The sequence below is a fragment of the Sminthopsis crassicaudata genome, chromosome 2, assembly GCF_048593235.1.
Source record: "Sminthopsis crassicaudata isolate SCR6 chromosome 2, ASM4859323v1, whole genome shotgun sequence".
NCBI lineage: Eukaryota > Metazoa > Chordata > Mammalia > Dasyuromorphia > Dasyuridae > Sminthopsis > Sminthopsis crassicaudata.
Window position 1 is genome coordinate 86,904,470 of NC_133618.1, and position 20,478 is coordinate 86,924,947.

The 20,478-nt window shown below is 38.0% G+C and overlaps 1 protein-coding gene across 5 annotated transcripts in view; it reads left to right on the forward strand.

Moving 5' to 3' along the window:
- CAMKMT (calmodulin-lysine N-methyltransferase) overlaps positions 1 to 14,329 on the forward strand; it is a 501,495-nt gene extending 487,166 nt beyond the window's left edge. For 4 of the 5 annotated variants that reach the window (XM_074286712.1, XM_074286714.1, XM_074286716.1 and 1 more), the window contains 2 exons: positions 5,794 to 5,925; positions 11,781 to 14,329. In XM_074286712.1, coding sequence (XP_074142813.1) covers positions 5,794 to 5,925; positions 11,781 to 11,858 — 210 coding nt within the window. In that variant the 3' untranslated portion in view covers positions 11,859 to 14,329. The remainder of the gene's footprint in view (positions 1 to 5,793; positions 5,926 to 11,780) is intronic. The other variant, XM_074286713.1, reaches the window with a different exon arrangement.
- Positions 14,330 to 20,478: the final 6,149 nt, after the last annotated feature.

The window sequence follows — 20,478 nt, forward strand, 5'->3', positions numbered from 1 at the left end:
ATAAAGAGCTGGTCCAGGAGTTAGGAAATCCTGGGTACTGGAGGTAGTTTAATAGAGTGCAAAAGACAGTAGCTCTAGAATCAGAGAATCTGGTTTAAATCTATCTCTGACATTCCTACCTGTGCAATATTGGGAAAGTCATTTAATTTTTTTGGCCCTCAGATTCCTTCTTCATTTCTTTTAGAAGGAATTAGACTGGATGGCTTCTAAGCCTCTTCTAGCTTTGAACCAAAATTCAATGAATAAGTGCCACCTTTGACACTTACTGGCTATATGACCCTGCACAAATCACTTAACCTCTCTCTGCACTCAGGAAGCAGTCTTAGATTTTTAAATTGCAGAACAGTTGCTAATACCTATTAGAGTTTCTTTCCTGGGACTTTCCTACTCTAGTGAAATCCCAAATTAGGACAAAAAACCCCCAAAGTTTATACAAATGACTCTGCAAAATGTCAGATGTATATAAGACTAGTACATGGAACTTCTGCTCTTTCTAAGGTAAAATCAGCAAAAAAAAAAAAAAAAAAAAAAAAAGGAAAAAAAGCAATTTATTATAAGCAAAGGTTTGCATTAGATTTAGTGATCTTTCTGAATTTTAAAAATATTTTGTAAATGTAAATATATAGGATGCTGAATTTTGATAAATTGAAAGTCATCTGTTTAAAGACATGGTAATTTAACATGCATAAAATTCTTATGTTTTTAATTTTTTAAAAACAAAAATGCAAAGTTTATCTGCCAAGATCCTGTTAGGTAGATTGTTGTGCTCTGCTAATTTGTTGAAGACTTAAAATGATGATGAAGAATCTAATAATCCCATCTTTCCTCCAGGATATTTGAGTATGAGGAAAAAGGTGTAATATTCCCTCTAGGGCTATTTCCCGAATCCTATTCAAATAGGTTCCCACCTAACAGTTGCTCTTCACTGCTCTCAGGTTCTAGGGGTATCCCTTTGGGCTATGGCTTCTAAATATTATTGCTCCTGAACTTTCACTGGTATTCTCCCTATTAATAATCAGAATCAGGTGAACTCCTCTTAATTTTTAGAAAAGAAGTTAACAGAAGAGGTATGGCATGCATAATGGGTACAAAATGTTCTTCCTAGAGCAGGTGTACACTTCCCCCTTCTACAAGTCCTTTGGGAAAATGAGCTCAAACATAAAGTACAATGGTAGTGAGAAACCCATGTGGCAAAGGGTACCTCCCAACTCTTTGTCCCAGCTTCCCCCTTTTTCCCTTTGTGGAGCCTTCATGAAGTTCTCCTTAAATATTTTTAGTTATCTCTTCACTATGTATTCACAAATACATGTTGATCAGAAGGATGAATGTGGCCAGCTTGACCTCCCCAACACAGCAGCTCAAAATATTTCTTTGAATTGAAAGTCACCAAAGAAAAGAGAACAAGATTTAAATGGATTATACCTTTTTATGCATTCAGTTCAGAGCTGGTACCTTCTGCTTACTGACTTTTGCACAACCAGTTAGAAGACTTTTGTCAAAAGATAATACTAGCCTTTGAATTGTCATGTCCAGAAACTTACTTTCCAATATTTTCTCATTGTGGCTTAGCCTGAAACATTCACATCTCCACATTCTTAAAGGACTAGACATTCATTGGTCAGTCCCTTTATTAATTCTCCCACTCATTCTCATCTAATCAGCTGGGGTGCATTTTGAACTCATTGTATTTATTCCCAATTCAGACCAATTCTCAAGGAACAAGTCCCAGGGAGATTCTATATTGTTCTTTTTGAATACCTTTCTCAGTGTCTTTTACTAAAAAAAAATCAGAAAAGTAACTGTCCCATAGATCTTATATTGTCTCAAATTTACAGGCAGAAATTATACTCACTCTCCCAGATACAGTTATGCAGATTCAACAAAGTACATTTTATAAAACTCATCAGAAGTTATTCCTTATATTTATTAAAGTACCTGTCTTAGTGCCTGCAAAGGCATGCACCTCCATAGCATAGCACCACTCAGGGACTATTTCCCTAACTCACATTAACATTGGTGGGTGAGGTCCCCAGAGGACAGCATGTGACTACCCTCAGAGATTTAGAGGGAAACTTGAAAGGCTATATTTCTGTTATTGCTCATGAACCCCCACTAGTGTGCTTCCCATTGATTATCAGCCACTTGTGTCAATTAGCTGTTAGAAAAGGGCATTCACTAAAGTAATAGTCCAAGAATATTTGATATAAAACATTCCTCCTCAACTGGAGACACATTCTCCCTCTAGACACATCCTGGGGAAAGTGGGCTCAAATTTAAAATACAAAAGTATTTTAATAATTTATGTGACAGAAGGGTATTTCACAGCCACTAGTTACTGGACGTCCTTTTCTTCCTTTGTAGAGCCTTCAGGAGGCTGCTCTTAAATAATAGTTGTCCTCTGGGTTCTGAGACTTGGTGCATTTGTTGAGTCCATAACTGGCACATTTCACTGTTAACAAGTTCCTAAAGCTGCCACCATTCCAAGGTGATTTTTTTGCAACCATTTTCACGTGCTTCATTTGCCATGGGATGATGAATAAATTATTTATTAAGCACTTTAAGATGTGTAAATCACTGTGCTAAGCACTGGGAATACAAATAGAAGAGTTAAGACAACCCCAGCTCTCAGGGAGCTCACATTGTAATCAGAGAGTAACACATATGAAAAGTTTTCACTGCAAGCAAGATGGAAAGGTCCCATGGTCCCTTAGGATACAAAGGCAAAATTGATAATAACCTCTCTTCCTTGATGTCATTTCTTGATAAAATCTTATAAACTTATGATTTGAACTATTTAATGGTAAAAGGATCTGGTAAAAACTTGGTTTTCTTAATCTTCAATAGATTTGGCTATAGCACTTGTGAGAGTAGTTGGTTACCAGGCTGCATCTCCACAGAGAGAAAGCATTATATTCTTCATTATTCATTGCGACTGGCTTAAGTAGACTTCACCACCAACCCTTGTCACCAGAGTCCCTTCTGAACTGTGAACAGGCTCTCCTGAACTAGAAGAGGAGAGACCCAGAGACAGAGACAGACTCCAACCCTCCATTAAGTAATTTCTCAGAAGACTGACCATCTTCTACCCCTACATTTGTTTGACAAGGGACTTTACTATCCTGAACTGGCTTGCTTTGTTTTGTGTACGGACCAAGAAGTCATCCAATCACAGCCTATTTCCTTAGTGGCATTAGTTGTCTATCCAATGGTCAAAAGACTATATTTTTCTCAAATTGATTAATGACCTACACACCCCCATCCAGCTTACACACTGAATCATTTGACTGAGCTGCCTTCTTTAATTACATTAATTAGGAGATAGAAGTCCCTAGCCAGATGGAAAGAAGGAAGGAAGGGAAAAACAGGGAACATAAACTTAAAATAAATATATAATAGGCTCCAATAATTGCTCTCATCATTATTTCTCTTCTCACTAGGTATAATGCTATCCCAGAATGAATATTGTGACATTACAATAAGCTGAAAATAGAGCTTATTAGAAATTAAAGGTAGCTCTTCTTCATCTATGGATTTTTTTTTAACAAAGAAGTAAACCTCCAAGTCTCCCAGGGGATTTTGTTTTTTAGATCATTCAGGATATGGATCAAAATTAGAGATGCTATTCAACAAAATTTTAAGTTATTTATTAAATGCCTACCATGGTCAGGGTGTCAGACCTACTAGGCCATCAGGCCCTAGAGAGACCAAAAAAAAAGTGACATTAAGACCAAGACCCTGCTCTTAAGGAGGGAAAGACATGTATGCAAACAATGAAACTATAGGCAGAATATAAATTAAATTCAAAGGCAATGTCAAAAAGACTATGAGCAATGGGTGCCCTCACTTCCAATCACCCTTTACCTTTCATGTCAGATTTAAAAGGCATGTATGTTTTCACAGAATCACAGAACTATGGACTAAAAAGGGGCCTTTGGCCAAATGACTGGCCCAAGATCACCTAGTAAGTTAGTGGCAGAATCTGGACTGGTTTTGTGAAACCGAACATCAACTTAACCCAAGAAACTCATGGCAGTGATTTAAAAGTATTACATAGGTAATAGCTTTAAAATCTGACTCTCTCATTGTGACCATAAAACAATTCCAGAAGGCAGCTTTAAATGAAACAGTTTTCATTGTTCAAACATCTAAAAAGCCAACCAGCTTTCAGAAATGACTAAATGACCTACTAGTATTCTTTATTCTTTTTTCTTTTTTTAATGGAGGCTTTTGCTCCCCTGCTGAGACCACGTATTATATCCAGTTTCACATCAGAATGAATTTTTGTGGCTAAGTTTGAAAACCTCCTGAAAATAGCAATTAATAATGGAAAAGCTGACAGACCCATAAGTGTAGTGGCATGAATGGCACTGCTATAATTATGTGCCTTGGTGTGCTTATATACATGTAAACACATTATAAAAATATCGTATGTGTACGTATATGTGACAGTGTGTCCTCATACGGGTAGCTGGGGAATAGATTGTATATACATTCAATTCGATTCAACAAATATTTATTGAATATAAAATTTGTGTAGCCTTGGATTAGGTGCTACTAAAAATAAAGTTTAAATTTTATATTTGGGTAACCCTCCTTATTTCTCAAAGTATTTTATATTTATGATTTCATTTGATCCTCAAAACAACCCCTTACTTAAGGATGTTGTTACGCCATTTGTCAGATGAAGAAACTGAGACGGTGAAGTTAAGTGACTTTCCATCAGAGCAATCACTAGAATCTGGTCTGATGGCTTCCAATTCTCAATTTTTCTACCACTCTAAATGACAATCTCTTCTTCAGGATCAAATGGTATGTCTTCAAAATTGTAAAAGTGACATTTCACTGTGATAGAGTGCTAGCAGCCAGTTGTAGATAGCTTTAAAATAATTAGGAGTTTAACAGATTTCTTTAAAAAGACAAAGATAGTTCCTTGATTTCAGTATTTTAGAATTTGGGGAGACCCCCTGGTTGTTGAGATTCAGAGGAATTTTTTGTCAGAGCTTCCCCTGAAATCAGGGAAATACTTTGTTGAAGAAGAAAAAAAGATGTCTTAAGACCATGTCTCACTGAGTGAAGTCTGTATTTATATTAGTTTGCTCTCTTAAATCAGTCTCATCAAAACTCATAGTTGGGATGCTACATTGAGTTTCTTTACTAAAATCATGGCCATGAGGATAGATTTCAATGACTTTGGAAGCCAACGACAGTAGCTTTTTACCCTCATGTTAATAGAAAAAGGCTGATGCTAGCAGGGAAATCTGAATACTCTTTATCTTCATTTTTAAAAATTTGGTAATGTTACATGTTTTTATGGAACATTTCCTGGCATAGGACTGATCACAAAGGCATTTTCAAGGAATAATAAAAGGACATTATGTAGCCCCATACCTACAAAATCATGGAGATGTTCTGCATTGTATACATGTCTTCAGCTATTATCGAACAACCCTTAGCTATTCAGTAACAATGGATTTGTTACTCTTCTAGGCATTTTGTACAACCAAGAAGTTTCTGTTAGACTTTTAGAGAGATAGTGTGCATTATACCAAATATCAAATCATTCCATTTATTATGTGTATTGTTTATGCGTCGGTGATTCATTTTTGATGTAAAAAAAAAAACAACTTGTCAAAATATTTAATTTTTCTTTCACATCTAATCTCAGTGTGAATGGTCAGTTGCCTAGTGAGAACAATGAGTCTCCCTGCTTAAGAGAAGTTCTCTAAATGTTTGTACCCATGTCTGGTCACTTTCCAGTCTAAAAATGTGTGATTTTCCTTTCTAATGTTCCAGGGGAAGGCGATGATATTTGCCCCACTCCGAGGGACTACTCTAAACCAGTTTTGCAATCTAGCTGAAAAAGCTGGTTTCTCTCTCCAAAGACATGAAAATTATGATGAACACATTTCAAACTTCCACTCCAAGGTTAGTTTTCTGCTTGTGTTAGATAACACTTTAATCCGCATTGCATTTTGAAGAGATCATGGTCTTTTTGGCAGGTAACCTAAATATTTGATTAAAGTACTCCTTAGGTGTGTTGCTTCTGAACAGCTATTTGTATCTGATTATTTTTGTGTGGCAAAATCATCTTTTATCTTTGCACGTCTAGGAGGGTTTTACCGAAATAGCGCCTGTTTACTCTTTTTTCCTATAACAAACTAATCTTTCCATTCATAATAGTCTAATTTGTAGGATGCAGGGGAGATGGCAATAGAAATGAATAATAAACAAGTATTTATATTTTAATGAAAAAACCTACTGCCTTTAAGTAGGTTAAATGCTTTGCTGTCCCAAAATAAATAGAAGGTGAATGTCTAATTGTATCATATCGTACTGTAAATCCTTATCTCCCCTGGCTTTATAGCTGGGTCAGTTGGCAGTTTCAGACCGCTAAATCTCATACAGAATTTCACAGTTGCGAGGTTATATGTCAGATCGAGGAGCTACAAGATTTAGGTCAAAAGCACTTATCTGAGAGTGATTTCTAAGCTTGCTTACATAAAGCAGTGTTATCAGCCTTTTTATTATTTATGGGAGAAGAGTAATGTAGGACACCGAGAGGCAGGTGTTCAGCAGAAAACTTTTTAGGAATCCCACGTTTGTTAATACGTGTCAGGCTTATCAGGATCACACTTATTACCTCTGATGATTTTAGGGCATTGCTCCATGCCTCAACAGAAATCTCCAGCGCCAGCTAATCTGACCTCAGCAAGCTCCTTGGGCTTGTCATGATTTTGCAAGTTGTAGCTGCAAAAAGTAAAGGCTTGACCTTGATTTTTTTTCCCTGGGAAAATATTAATAGCCTCCTCAACACTCTTTAGTCCCCATTAGTCTAGTAGAAAAATGCCTTGTTTTTAGGGAAAATGGGGGCAGACTGAGTTTCATCTTTGAAGAGGGAATGAGGAAGCCAGGAACTTCCTGGAAATGTCTTGACTCCCTGGGGTCTCCAGGGTCCCATTTTAGTCCCTGGAAGAAGGTTTACTAAAATGGGACCTTGTGGACTGAAAGGGTTAAATACTTCTCTAACTAGCAATTTATTCCTTCTGACAGAATCTGGTCCACCATTTATTATAGGAGGGGAGGGGAAGAAAATTACATGTAACTCAGCTCTCATCCAGTTGCCTAGAAGCCTATTTTCCATCATTCATTCCACCCCCAGAATAGGAGGAATGGCTTTTAGGATATTATGTGGTAGGTGGAACGTTCTCTCATACTCCCCCCTTTTTCCCCTCCACCTCTCATAACAGAACGGCCTCCTCTCCAGCGAGAGTTACCAGGGAAGAGATTAGAGGTACAGAGGTCACCTGATGATGAATTTTAACATGGTGCCTTGCACTCATATAAATGTGAATCATCATTATCATCTCCTGGAACATCAGATGTATTTTCTCATTGTCAGCTTGTAAAATCCAGGGTCCCCGAGTGATTACGCTCTGCACTGTGGGACGTGTCCACTCTATTGTATGCAGTGACCATTCTAAAGTTAACTGTGGAGTCCTTGGCTTCCTCCCCCCTTTACCTGTATATGCTCAGTAAATAGTCTCTGCCTGGTGCCTACCTCAGCATGGTGCACGCCCACAAATAAGCACCCTCAAAAATAATCATCGACTGATTGACTAGTTTCTCAAAAGTAGCATTTATTGAATAAGTAGAATTGACAGAGGGCCTTAATTCATTATCTCAGCATAAATGTCTAAAAAATCAAAGTATGTGAGTTTTCCCCTTTTCATTCATTTTATATATTACCTCAGGGATCTCTTTTATCATCTTTTAAGCAGCAGAAATGTAATACAATACTGCTGGGAGGAGTTGTGCAGGGAGAGCTTTAAGTAATTGATATAACATAAAGGCAACAATATACCCAAAGTTTTTGGTGGTCTTTAGTCCAAAATGGGAAAAAAAAAAAAAGATTCTGGATTTAGAATGAGGTGACACGACTTTGAATCCTGGCTGTCTGGCCCTCGCTTTTCCTCACCTGTAAAATGAGGATGGAAGATACCCTTCCAGCTCAAAATCCTAAAATGGCATGATGGTAGTAGGATGTGGGAAGGGAGGGCCTCTTGTCCCCCAAACCATATTACAGAGCGCCAGGCTTTCTGACATTAGAATCGTTCCTCTCAGGACGGACACATACCAGCAAAGCTAGAAAGCTTGCATTTGTAGCTATAATTTACAAAATGAGAGCGTGCAGAAAGGATCCCACTGAGTGAAGGCTGTTGGGAGAAGCTGGTGGCAGAACTGGTCTGGACCCTAACAGATTCAGAGAGTGACCGCCTTCCTAAAAATTGATTATATGTCAGAGCCACCAAAAGATGCTCTGCCAGCATCCCAGGCCTGCTCAGGGCCAAGTAGGAAGCGCCTCTGAATACCGGACAAGTGACCCAAGTCCAGGAAGACCCCCGAATAGGGTAGGGGGATAGGGGATGTTGACATTGAGAAAGCTTTCTTTATGTGCCTTTTGCGGGAGCCCCACATTTAAAAGTTTTCTCTCTTACTGGGGGAAACCAGCTGTCTTGCCGTCCATCTCCTTGCAAACTTCCCATCTTCCCTGGGATGAGACTGCTCCCAAATGAAGTAGGAGTTTTCCTTCAGGCTGCATGTTATCCTCTTAGCCCTACTGTTTTGGAATAGAGCGTAACCAGCTGGAGAACTGTAAGACGCCTGATAATTCAGCTCTTTGCTGCTGTCCCGTCTTAATCTTGTTACACAAATGGTTGTGAAGAGATTCATGAATTTTAATTTTGCCCTCTGCATTAGTGCCTCATGTCACTCATACACAGCTGCCTCCTATGTAGAGTTTTTCACCCCTCCTCCTACAACAGGGGGAAAAAATTAGTTACAATCTTGGCAGTAGTGCAAGTTAAAAAAAAATCCACAGATTTAGGCAGCCACCCATGAAGCTGATTAACAGTCAGTGATCAGGAGGAACAGCTTTGCCTCTTAAACTTTTCACCTTTCATTGTTAGCTGTGAAATTTTATTTCCGTTAAAAAAGCAAGCCTGTAATCAAATCTGTGCCATTCTATACTTTCTGCCAGGGCTTTGGTTATACTGCACCCACCTTCTGCAACCACCTTGCTCGGGAGCCAATCTGCAGGAGGTGGCGGATGCTCTGAAAATACTGGCTTTGCATCTGTCCCAAGTGTTGGGAGGAGAAAACAAACCCAGCTCGCCACTCTGGCCTCTCTCGGTCCTTTTGCTAGCTATGGAAGGCACTGCCCAGCTGGGCGGCTCAAACGTGCCCAGATGTGAGGTTGGCAAATTGTTGAGTGGCACAGAGCTCTGACTTAGGAAAGGGCTGGAAATGTTGTCAGCTTGGAGTTTTATTAATAAAAATCGCCTCATTCATGAAAATCGCTTTTAAAATCCCATTTCCTCTCAAGCATTGTTTTTTTTTTTTTCTATCTAAAACTACCCGTGTTGATTTATTTTCTCTCTGTGTGTATGCATGTGCTCACACACATGTGTGCACTTGGTTATGAAAATAGTCTCTGGCTCCGTGGTAAAGTCAGGACATTGTGTCAAAAGAACGGCCATATTGCATTTCTGCTTATCTATTCAAAATGCCACATTATAAGTGGCTGGTGCTCAGAATCTGTGTGGTGTGCTGTTGATAATTGTGGATACTGTAAAGGGTAAACAGTATGAACTCCACTCCTGCGGCAGCTATTCACAGGGTAAGGCTGAGTGTGTTACATCCAATTATGAAGTAAAGCATAATGCTACTAATAGCAGCTATGTAATTTAGTTCAGTCCTCAAAGACCTTGCTTTAACCTGCAAAATTGAAAAATTGTTTTATTCACAATTTGCTTTTTGTTCATTTTTTTTAAAAGGTGCCTTTTCATTTCTTAAAATTATAATTATTAATTGGGCACAGAAATATAGCTTTGATACATGGAATTACTCTTAAGCCACATAACATTCCCCACCGAAGCAGGTATTTTTCTAACTGTTTTGTGTGTGTTTCAAGTGCCCTGATGCTATAGTCTTGACACGTTCATGATCTGGTGACAGGTTATAATATTTTCTTGGAGGGTTCCCTCCTCCTCCATCGCCGGAAGGGCTCCCATATGGCATTGAACTGGACCTACCCCCTTCCAGGAATGAAGCCTCCGTTTTGGCCTGCAGAGGTCAGCACAGAATCCAAGTTAAAAGTGGTTTCTAGTCCATATTTACAGAAGAATTATTTATCCCACATATTACCTCAGGGACTTTATAAAGAGCTCATTTGAGTCTCTCTCTATTAGTACATTGTGAGTGAGTAGGTCAGCTGATTCAAGCTGAGTAATCAACTTTCCTTTATCCGCACTCCCTGAGGAAAGAATTCAGCTGCCTTTGCTCCCCTCTACCCAGTGTAAAGCATTTGGGGGGGAATTCCCTCTGTCACTCTCCTAAGTGAGGGGCAAGTAGGATCAGAAATGTTTGGACATAGTAGGTCCTGACTGGTGATTTTGCTATAGGAAATCCGTGAGTTCATTTATCTACTATTCTTGTAAGAATGAACAGAATGGGGAACTGAGATTTAAAAAAAAGAAAAAAGAAAAGAAAAGAAAGATTAAAAGAAAACTATGTTGGGGTGTCAAGAATCTGTAAAGACCTTTCCAAATTGACAATCTTCTAGGAAATGAATTGAAGTTACTTCAGTGATTATGCAACCAATACCTCGATAAAGTAGATTAGAAAGAAAAAATTAAATCAGCTTTTCCCCCATGCAAAGAGAAAAGTGTGTTAATTAATGAGGGGCCCAAAGTTTCCGGAGCCACTTCCCAGCTAAGAGCTATGCTCTAGAGAAGGTCTACATTCCAGTTACATTTTCAGTAGCTTCTCCTACACTAACTCTATTTTATTTTTGGCCATGTTGGGGTGGGGAGGATGCAGAACTGAGCTGCTTCATTTGTTTAGATTGTGTTTGTCTGACATATCAATCCCTAAATTAGTTTATTCTCCATTTGGAAATATGCAGGGTGTCCTTACCCCACATCATTTTTTTTAAAAAAATAAAATATTTAACAAATAATTTTTAGAAATCCAATCAAAGATATCAGATTGAACATTCAAAAAATATGAGTTTGCTATTTATAACTTACAAAATATCTTTTACCATTCTGGCCAATTAAGGATATGTTAATTCTAGATTTGTCAGTCTTTTTTTAAAATTTTAATTCATTATGGAAAGCTTGATGAAGCTTGACCTAAAGAGTTGGTACTCTGTTTTCCTCTGAGAAAGGAATTTTTGAATTTCACATCATTAATTTAAAAATAAATAAATAGCAAACTCTTCAGGAGCAGCTACACGGCCTGATATGTGAGCCCACACAAACCTTCTTGTTGTGTCGAGGTATTGCCAGGGTCTGCTAATGTCTGGCGATCTCTAACACAATGGGGTGGGGAGGAGGATGGAGCTTCAGCATCATTACACATAACTTGGTCTAGGGCTGGTAAGTTAACCTCCTGGTGAAAAACTTCACACTTTCTGGTGAAATCCTTGGGTAATGTCATTAACTTCCTGAGTCAGTAATTTGTTTTTAGATTCTTTTTTGTAAAATGCTGTTTGTGTCCTGAAAAGTGCTGTTCACAAAAAATAACTAATGATTCATATCTTCATAATGTTATCATTGGGTTTCCATAGAGTACTAAAATTATGTTTGCTTTTAAATTGTGTATCAGATTGTGGATGCTTAGGGAGTGATATTTTTTCATAAATGATACATTTAGATAAGAGGTTAAATATGTTGTTAATTATAGATTAAAAACTCATCTTATTTTTTTTAAATTTTCAGTTGAAAAATGAAGAATGGGATACATATGAAGAAGACCTTCATTATCCACTTCTACTAGTTTTAAGCAAACACGGATAAAAGACTAAACAACTCAGAGAAAGCAAACATCAATATGTATAATCATATATTTTTTCAAAATAATATGAACATGTAATTGATGAGAGACACCTTTGGTTTGGGGATTTTTTTGATAGGTTGTTTTTTGTTTGTTTTGTTTTGCTTTGTTTTTGTTTATTGTTAGTGGAAAGTCCTAAGATTTCTGCATTGTGTCACCTCCAAAATATTGTTGGGTTTTTGAGTTTCAGATTTAACCTTTTTTTTAAATACAGTGATTCTTAAGCTCTTCAAAGCTGTGTTTTCCTTGTCCTCTCAGCCGACTTCATGCTCTTCCTAAACCAAACTGTTTTGTTTGCCTGTGAAAACTCACATATAGTTGTGGTAAACTAATGCTTTTCTGATTAATTGGGAACAAAATTCTATTTAGTTAGATTTTTTATAGAGGTTTCTTTTGAGGGAGAGACTTCTAAACAAGACACGCCATGATTCTTCTTATACCCAAAAAAACCCATTTCTTTGGAATCTCCTCCAAATTAATTGTCTCTCTCTTACAAACACAGATTCTCTCTCTCATACACACACACACAGACACACACACACACACACACACACACACACACACACACACACACACGATGCTTTTTCCCCTACAGATGTATAAGAAATCACTACATCAGACCAAAGCATCATAAACTGACCATTTGTCCTTTGGACACAATAGTTTGCCCAGCCCTCTGCTCCTCCTCTCCAATTATGTGTGATTAGTCTCAGTGTGTTGTGTCAAGAAGGGGGAGTGTGCTGAGTGCTTATTATCTGTTTAGGTACAAGAAGAGCACATTTAGGCTCTGACTATGAATGAAAAGTGAGCCTTTATCGAGTCTAAAATCTAACTGCTGCTAGTCTGCAGATCACTTTAAAAACAGGTCCTTCCCAGAAAAAAAAATTCAAAACAAATGACTGATAAACTGGATTGCATATATGGGATTTAAAAAAAAATCAGTCTTATAATGATCTTATTTAAACTAAGCATATGTTGTTATTTGAAGTACTTCCATGGTATAGTAAACATTACATGGGTGTTACCCAGGACAAACAGAGAAACACTTTTTTTTTTTTTTTTGCAGGGAATCTGAGCATATTCTTTCCTGGTGCTTCATCAAAATGGTTTAAATGCTTTTGTAGAAATCCAGATGTTTATCTGTAAAGGATCATCTGTGCACACTTAGCAGTAATGCCATTAGCAGGTTATCTCTGCATCCTCATTCAATACTAGAGGCAAAATAATGGATATTTAATTTAAGGACCTTTTAAAAAAAATTAAAGAAAAGGAAAAATTTGATGAAGATCCTTTAGCACGTTAAACTATCATTTAAAAAAACACCCACTTCTAAAAGTCTTTCTCTGTTCATATCTATCATCAAACAAATTTTTCACCACCATCAGTTTGCATGTCCTTATATTCACCACTTTTTCTGCTCCATTAGAACACCTAGACAGATCTCTGAAGGCATAGGTCAAGTCGCAGTTAGATCATACATTTCTTTCTCACAAAAACTTGAATTGCAATGCCAAGTGATGGGCTAACATCACAATAACAGCAATTTATTCCTCTTTGGATAAAACAGCAGTCTATTCTCAGTGTTAGATAAAGACCAGGGCAATGCAAACCAGCCATTTAGCTGAGTAGTTCAGCTAGTGGTAGCTCTCCTTTGGGGATTGTATGGGTTGCATACTGGCTGAATATTTTCTTGTTTAAAAATCAAAAGCATTTGGGATGTTTTAAATAACAGTACAAATTGTTGTCCTCCTCTTTTTTTTATATGGGGGAAAAAAGCAGAGAATTTTTCCCCACCAAGGCAGTTACAAAATCTGAAACAAAGAAAACCCCATCACAGCACTGACACCCCAGACTGCCCGTTCTTTCTTTTGAGTGTGTGATAAATACAAATATGCGCCTGTATTCACACATACACAACAGAATAATTAGGCCGTCTCATGAAAATACATAAATTGACAATTTCATTTTCATTTGGTGTTTAGGGTAAAGAAATGTCGGTATTTCTTTCGCTGAGAAGAAAATGTATTTTTTTTTAAATGAAATGGTAAGATTTAGTTTCTTATGTCTGCATTGGGTGTAATGTTACCAGATCCTGGTAAAAGATTGTGACTGGAAAACTTTCAAGGAGATACCTATGATATTCCATACTTACAAATACACACAGTACAGGGGCCTGCTTATTGAATAAAAATATAGAAATTGTTGACTATAAAAGGTTAATGGTTCCTTAGTTATTCTTTCTATTTAAAAAAAAAAAAAACCTTTCCTGGGAATAACCCTACCTTTTAGATTCTTTAGAAGTTTATAGGAGACTGACATTGTATACTGTGGTTGTATTCAAAATGTGATCAAGATTTAGAAAGACATATCAAATGTTAACAGAATGCTGATCATGGGCTCAAAAATTCTTTGACATTAAAAATTTCCATGTTGATATATCTATTGTTTTACGATTAAAATTATTTTTACATATTGTTATTAGACCCCCATATCTGCCATGAAAACGTATGATCCATTTCATTGCACAAGCAAGTAACTATTTCAAAACGAAGTCTTCTATCTGATTAGAAACTCACAAGTATTATGTCGCTATATATTTTTCCTAGCTTCTGAAAAAGCTATACCACATTTAGGATAAAACTTAAATTCCTAGGGCACCTCTGTCAGACTAAGTTAATTTTGTCAATGCAAAAAAAAAAGATTTCTGATATTACCCATAGTGGTTTATCATGTGATGCTCTGAAAAGCCAATTCGAGTTAGTTATGAAAAATATATTTTATTTTAGCACAAGACATATGATGTGAATTGGGATATAAGTGCTAGAAAAGGCTACCTAAGAGGTTGATGCTATTTTGTATAAATCGTGTATTTTGTTGGCTTTTTGACTGAGCATGAAAATGTAACTTCCATTAGGGAAGGGTAATTTAGTTGCTTGGTATTCAGCAGAAAACTTGTCGGGGCCATAAAAGCTTTTCTGGCTGGTTCCTCGGGTGTTTTCAGAGAAGAGCTGCCCACCCCTTGCTGTTTTTCCCTTTGGCTTCAGTATGGGCCGAATTTGCCACTACATACCTGTTGAATCAATTTTGGGGATCCAGCAGTTAACTGAATGAATAGAAGGATTAGTGGCCCTCCAGAGCCCTATTTCAACAGCCAGGTGTCTGTGCTAACTAGTTAACTGCTTTTGACAGTTGAAGAACCTGGTTTTAATGCTATAGGCGACGGGGTTTGTTTCCCCTCCCCCTAAACACCTCCCCACACACACACACCTCCAGGAGCTGAATGGAACATACCTTTTCCTAATAGTTTGGATTTTTTTTTTTTTTTTTAAGGAATTGATCATCCTTTTCCCACCTACCCCCACCTCCACCTAGGATGCCATTGTGCTTAGTCAGCACTTGACTTGCAGCCGACCATAACACAGTACTGTGTCAGCCTTGGCCATTTTCCTAGAAAGGGCTTTGGAACGAAAGGTTGGGAGGTTATGATAAGGAGAAAATCGGAAGTGTAAAAATGCCCCTCTATATTGGGGGAGGAGAGGCTGTTTAGACTACTGGGACTTGTCTCTAGTCTGCAAACCCCAAGTGCCCCTCGGAGGTTAGGGTCTCCTGGGTCCAGGCCGTATGAATTATGTAGAGCAAGTTAGTCTCCCTTTGAGGAAAACTAAATTTGGAACTATTTTTCCTCTAAGGAGTGAATTTCAATGAGGCAAAAGCTATTTTCTTTTTTAATAAAGCAGGACGTTCAAAATCTTCGGTCAATTTTTGGAAGCTAAAATACCACTTGTGATTCACAAATTTCTCTTCACTTAGGTGACTGGCATAGGCTATGGGGATCAATGTGGTCTCTGCCTTGGAAGTCTGTGTATTTGGGGTTGTGCTTGGAGAGGTTTGGTTCTGTCCTTTCTTCCTCCTGACTTTTCAATTAATACACTTTCTAATAGATTAAACAGATCATACTGTGACTTTTAAAATGTCAACAAGCTAGTAAACAGAAATGTAATAAAATGGCTAATGGGAGATTCAGTAGTTAATAGAGACCTTGAAGTATGAGCATATACAGTAGCTGTATATTGGAAACTGTGCAACTGAAGATGGCTTAGTATTGCAAACTGAGGAAGAAAATTGTTTTTAATTAGCACCTTCATAAGAACTGCTGATTAATACTGTTTTGTTTGGTGAAAGGCTTTCAGCTGAGTAATTTGTGCAGCCATTTCAACAGTTTTGTTAGAGCGGATCTCCTGTTGTTAAACACAAACAGCAGATGATAATGGTGGAAGATGAGTTTGTCATGTAACAATTTACCTTATAAAAAAGCTTTATAGAAAACCCAATACAGTAGATACCAGCAGAAATCACATATTTTAAATCCTTCCAAAATTGCAGTGTGCCATGCTTGTGTTGGGTTGTTGTTGTTGTTGGGGGTTTTTTGGAGACTAGAAACAGATTTTATATCATTTATAAAATTATATACACAATTTAAAGGTGGTGTAGCATGGACAGACCACTTTCCCAGCTACAGTTTATATCAGAGCAGTAAAGTAGCCTTGTATTCAAACACTTTCTAAACTACACAAAGCAGGTTAGAAAAATCAAAGCCTAATTAAATAATATTACTTGTATATAAATTTGCACTGAAGGTAGAGGAAGGGAGAATAAGAATCGCCGTTCTTCTACTAGATAGGCTTAGCCCACATAAGATCTTAAAAGATCTCTCTTATTTTCTCTTGGGAGGTTTAATTAATCACTTTTTTCCTCCTTCTGGGGAATGTTTTTAACAGGCAAATGAAAACAGTCCCATTCATTGGAACCTGACCGGAGAATAAGATGCTAATTTCAGTGAACTCTCATCAAATGCATATTGCCCAAGCCAGAAGCCTGGGAACTTTTTTTTTTTTTTTTTAAATCAAATGCAATGGCAAAGAATATTTGCATTAAAATATTACACTAACCAAGGCTGGTAAGAACTGTAAATTATCGGAGTGCCATAAACGAGCATGAGATTTTTTTTCTTTTTTTTTTTTTTTTTTTTTTTTTTTGTAGACAGGCCTTCGGGGTAATAACAAGGGTTGAGGCTCAATAAGGTTTAGACAGCATAATAGTCTACAAAGAAAAGCCACAGAGCGCTAATGTGAAGGAAGAGCTGTCCACCACATGCAGCAAAAATCACCAAAGGTCATTTTATGGTAGCAATTGTGACATAAAATTGGTGGTCATGCTACATGTCTAATACTCAGCAGAGCTTTATAAATGATGGCCCCTAGCGATGGCTGTCATTAAGTGCTTTCATCATAATAAACTTTAAACTGTTGGCTTTATGAATCGCCAGCCAGCTTCAGCTGTTCGTTGGATGGAGCTTGCAGCGCCTTAAGTGTGACAAGACCTATTAGGAATTGCAACCATGTTTCAAGCGTACTTGGCTTTCCCACTCCTGGGGTGATTGCTGCCTATTAAACGGCATCTGGGAAGATTTTCCTCCAGCAATCTCTGATCAAGAGCTTTTTTGGGGGGCTTTGACCTGCATTTCCTTCAAGACTTTCTCTGAGGAGTTTTATAAGAGCAAAACTCCAGAGGATTTATAGCCACTTCTGATTAATACCTTTTCATTTTTTTCTAGCAACTCTCCCAGTGCTGCATAGAGAAAAGCTTTCATTGTTCCTAAGGTGCTTATTTGTGACCTTTTCTCTGCTTCTGATTCCCTCTAACATGTTCTCAGTGAAATCCTCGGGGTGGAACCAAGACAGTTGTTGAAGTTGTTACAAGCTATAGAGAAAGAGAGAGGGGGGGAGGGAAGGAAAGAATTGGGGGATGGGGAAGAAGAGAAAGAGAGAGGGAGGGAGAGAGAGAAGGAAGGGGAGAGGGGAGGGAGGAGGAAGAAGAAGAAGAGAGAGGAAAGGGAAAAGGGAGAGAGAGAGGGTTGGAGGGAAAGAAAAGAAGGGAGAGAGAGAGGGCAGGAAAAGAGAGAGAGACAGTGAGGGGGAGAAAGAGGAAGAGAGAAAGAGAGGGGGGGAAGGCAGAGGGAAGGAGAGAGAAAGAGGCAGGGAAGGGGAGAGGAAAACAGGAGAAAAGGAGAGGGAGAGGGAGAGGAAGAGGAAGAGAAGACTCAAATATTTTAAAGAAATACATGCACAAAAAGGAACTAGCTCCGCCTATTTCAACGCCTAACCAGCAGTGACATCAGCAGCCACCCGAAGAACAGAATGCATCCACAATGAGCCCTCCGTGTAAATTGAACACTACACATAAAGATTTCATGATTCAAATTACACTTTCATTAACCTTTCACACGGGAAGTCTTTTAGTTTCTATAAATCTTCCAGTGACTTACCATCTGTCCTGCTGGTGTGAATAATAGATGTTTGGGGAATCACTACTATAAACCCAGAGTATTTAATTTACAAGGACAAAATACATTTTTCAGAGCCACTTAGAAGGGACTTTAATTACTTCTTGTCACCTTTTCAAACTTGCTGGGTGGTGGTGTTGATTTTGGGTTGCTGTGATGGTGATGGTAGTGTTTTTTACCCAGAACTCTCTGGAGTTGACTCAGATGTTTGGGCCTTGGTAAAAGCTTTAAATGTCTAAGACCCTACCTTAATACTTTTATTAGTCTTTCTTTTAAGCCAGGTAATGTCCTAAGAGATAGCTAGTTGAATGTCTCAGGTGTGGACCATTACACAATTAAATTACCAAACCTCAGAAGGGATTAGATTAGGGCCCAGCAGGGAACACCTGGGAATTCTTGGGTAGAGAGAGGATTTTTAAGTAGCAGGGCCTCTTTACATGAATAGCATCTTCCTGCTTTGGAGGCTATCACAAACTTGTTTCTCCAGATAAAGCATTTTTCCTAGGAATGGGATGTCATAGTACTGAAAACCATTTCTCAATGCTCCAAGCCAATAAAAAAATGAACAAGAAGGAAGGTTCCAGCTTTTCTCATACAAAGACATGGATCTGTTCAAATATCAGCCCACAAGCAAGGATGAACAACTCTATTTCAGGACGGTTGTCTAGGTGCAGTAGGTGGTCAGTAGATCAATTTGAAGAATTTCCTCTCCCCCCCTATAAAAGGTGTGTCTGAGAACTCCATATAGAAGTTGCCTCAGTTGTCTTGGTGACATTAAGGAGAAGGATCCATGGAGATAAGGCTTTATTTCCAAAGGAAGTCTTTCCATATCAACATTATTGCCAGGTCAAATAATAACTCATTAACAAGTCCATCTTTGATAAAACACTACCTTTCCCAGACTATTCTCATAAACAACTATTATCATTCAAAAATTCCTTTACTATTTCTTCAACATCATTCTCTACCCATACCTCTTTCAAGGAAAAGGAAAAGGGGAAGGAAACAAAGAATTCAAAGGCAGTCCCTTTTAAATTCTTTTTTCTTCAATTATTTCTTTTATTTCACTTTACCTCTACACACTCTCTATTGACCTTAGTTGAGTTGTCTCCTCCTTGATTAGTAATCTTGCATTGCTCACCCTCCTAGCTTTCCTCGAGAGAGCTACCCTTCCAGAATCTGAGCCCTTTCCAACACAGCAACCCCAGCTCACTCAGCCTTGGAAATCAAGGAACTCCTGATGAATGAATGAAAGAAAGGCTAGGAGGTTTTTAATTTGTCTAATACAAGGAAAAAAGCCTTGTGGCAGGGATCCTCACTCATTTTGCTTAGCTTCTCCCTGGCTACATCCCTTTATCCTAATGATTCCTTGTTTTCATTAAGGGAAAACCCTGGACTGGCTCATCTTTCCTCATTGGCACTATAATAAATCTCACCGTTCTACCTCTGTGACTGACAAAAAACTGGCTAAGTAGTCTGAGAGTGTTCCTATTCTGGATGGAAATCTATTCAACTCTATATGGCATGAGATCTTTGACTTTTCTGTATTTATTTAGGCTGTGGAACTTGCCAGTCAATGAAATGTAAAAGTTCTTCAAATACTTCAGTCAAGGTCAGTGAGCAAGCCCATCTATCCCAGTCTTATTTTACAAACATGCAAATAAGCCAGAGTCCTAGTATCTCCTTGGAACTTGGAAGAAGGTCACCATGCTGTTTCTAACTTAGGATGGTTGCATTTAAAAGCTTTAACCAAATGACCCTTTTTTCCACCTTCAAGTGCATTATACTTCCTTTTTTTTTTTTTCTTCTCCACTGCCTTCACTTTCAGAAGTGGGGGTCACAGCCTCGATCTGTTTACATTTAAATGGACGGCTCTCATTTTATTTCTTCTTGGTCAACAGTGACCAAATTAATTTTGTGAGAGCACCCTGAGGTCCAGAGGGGGTGAGACAGAGAAGAAGAGAGAGAAGAGAGCATATGCGTAAAGCATCCTGTAAGTTCTTTGGTTTTCTGAGACCTTTCTCCCTCCACGATACTTGTTCTTGATTCACCTTCATCAAATATGAGTGGGATCCAATGTGGAAAAATCTGTCTGTGACAGATGCAAATGGAATCACTGTGTTTGGTTTGACTACCTCATTATTCTGAAGTTCTCCATTCACTTTTGCTTTCAAAAAATCATTTTAGAATGAAAGCTTTTGAGATGAGAGAGCACATTAATGTCCTCTAATCACAACTCC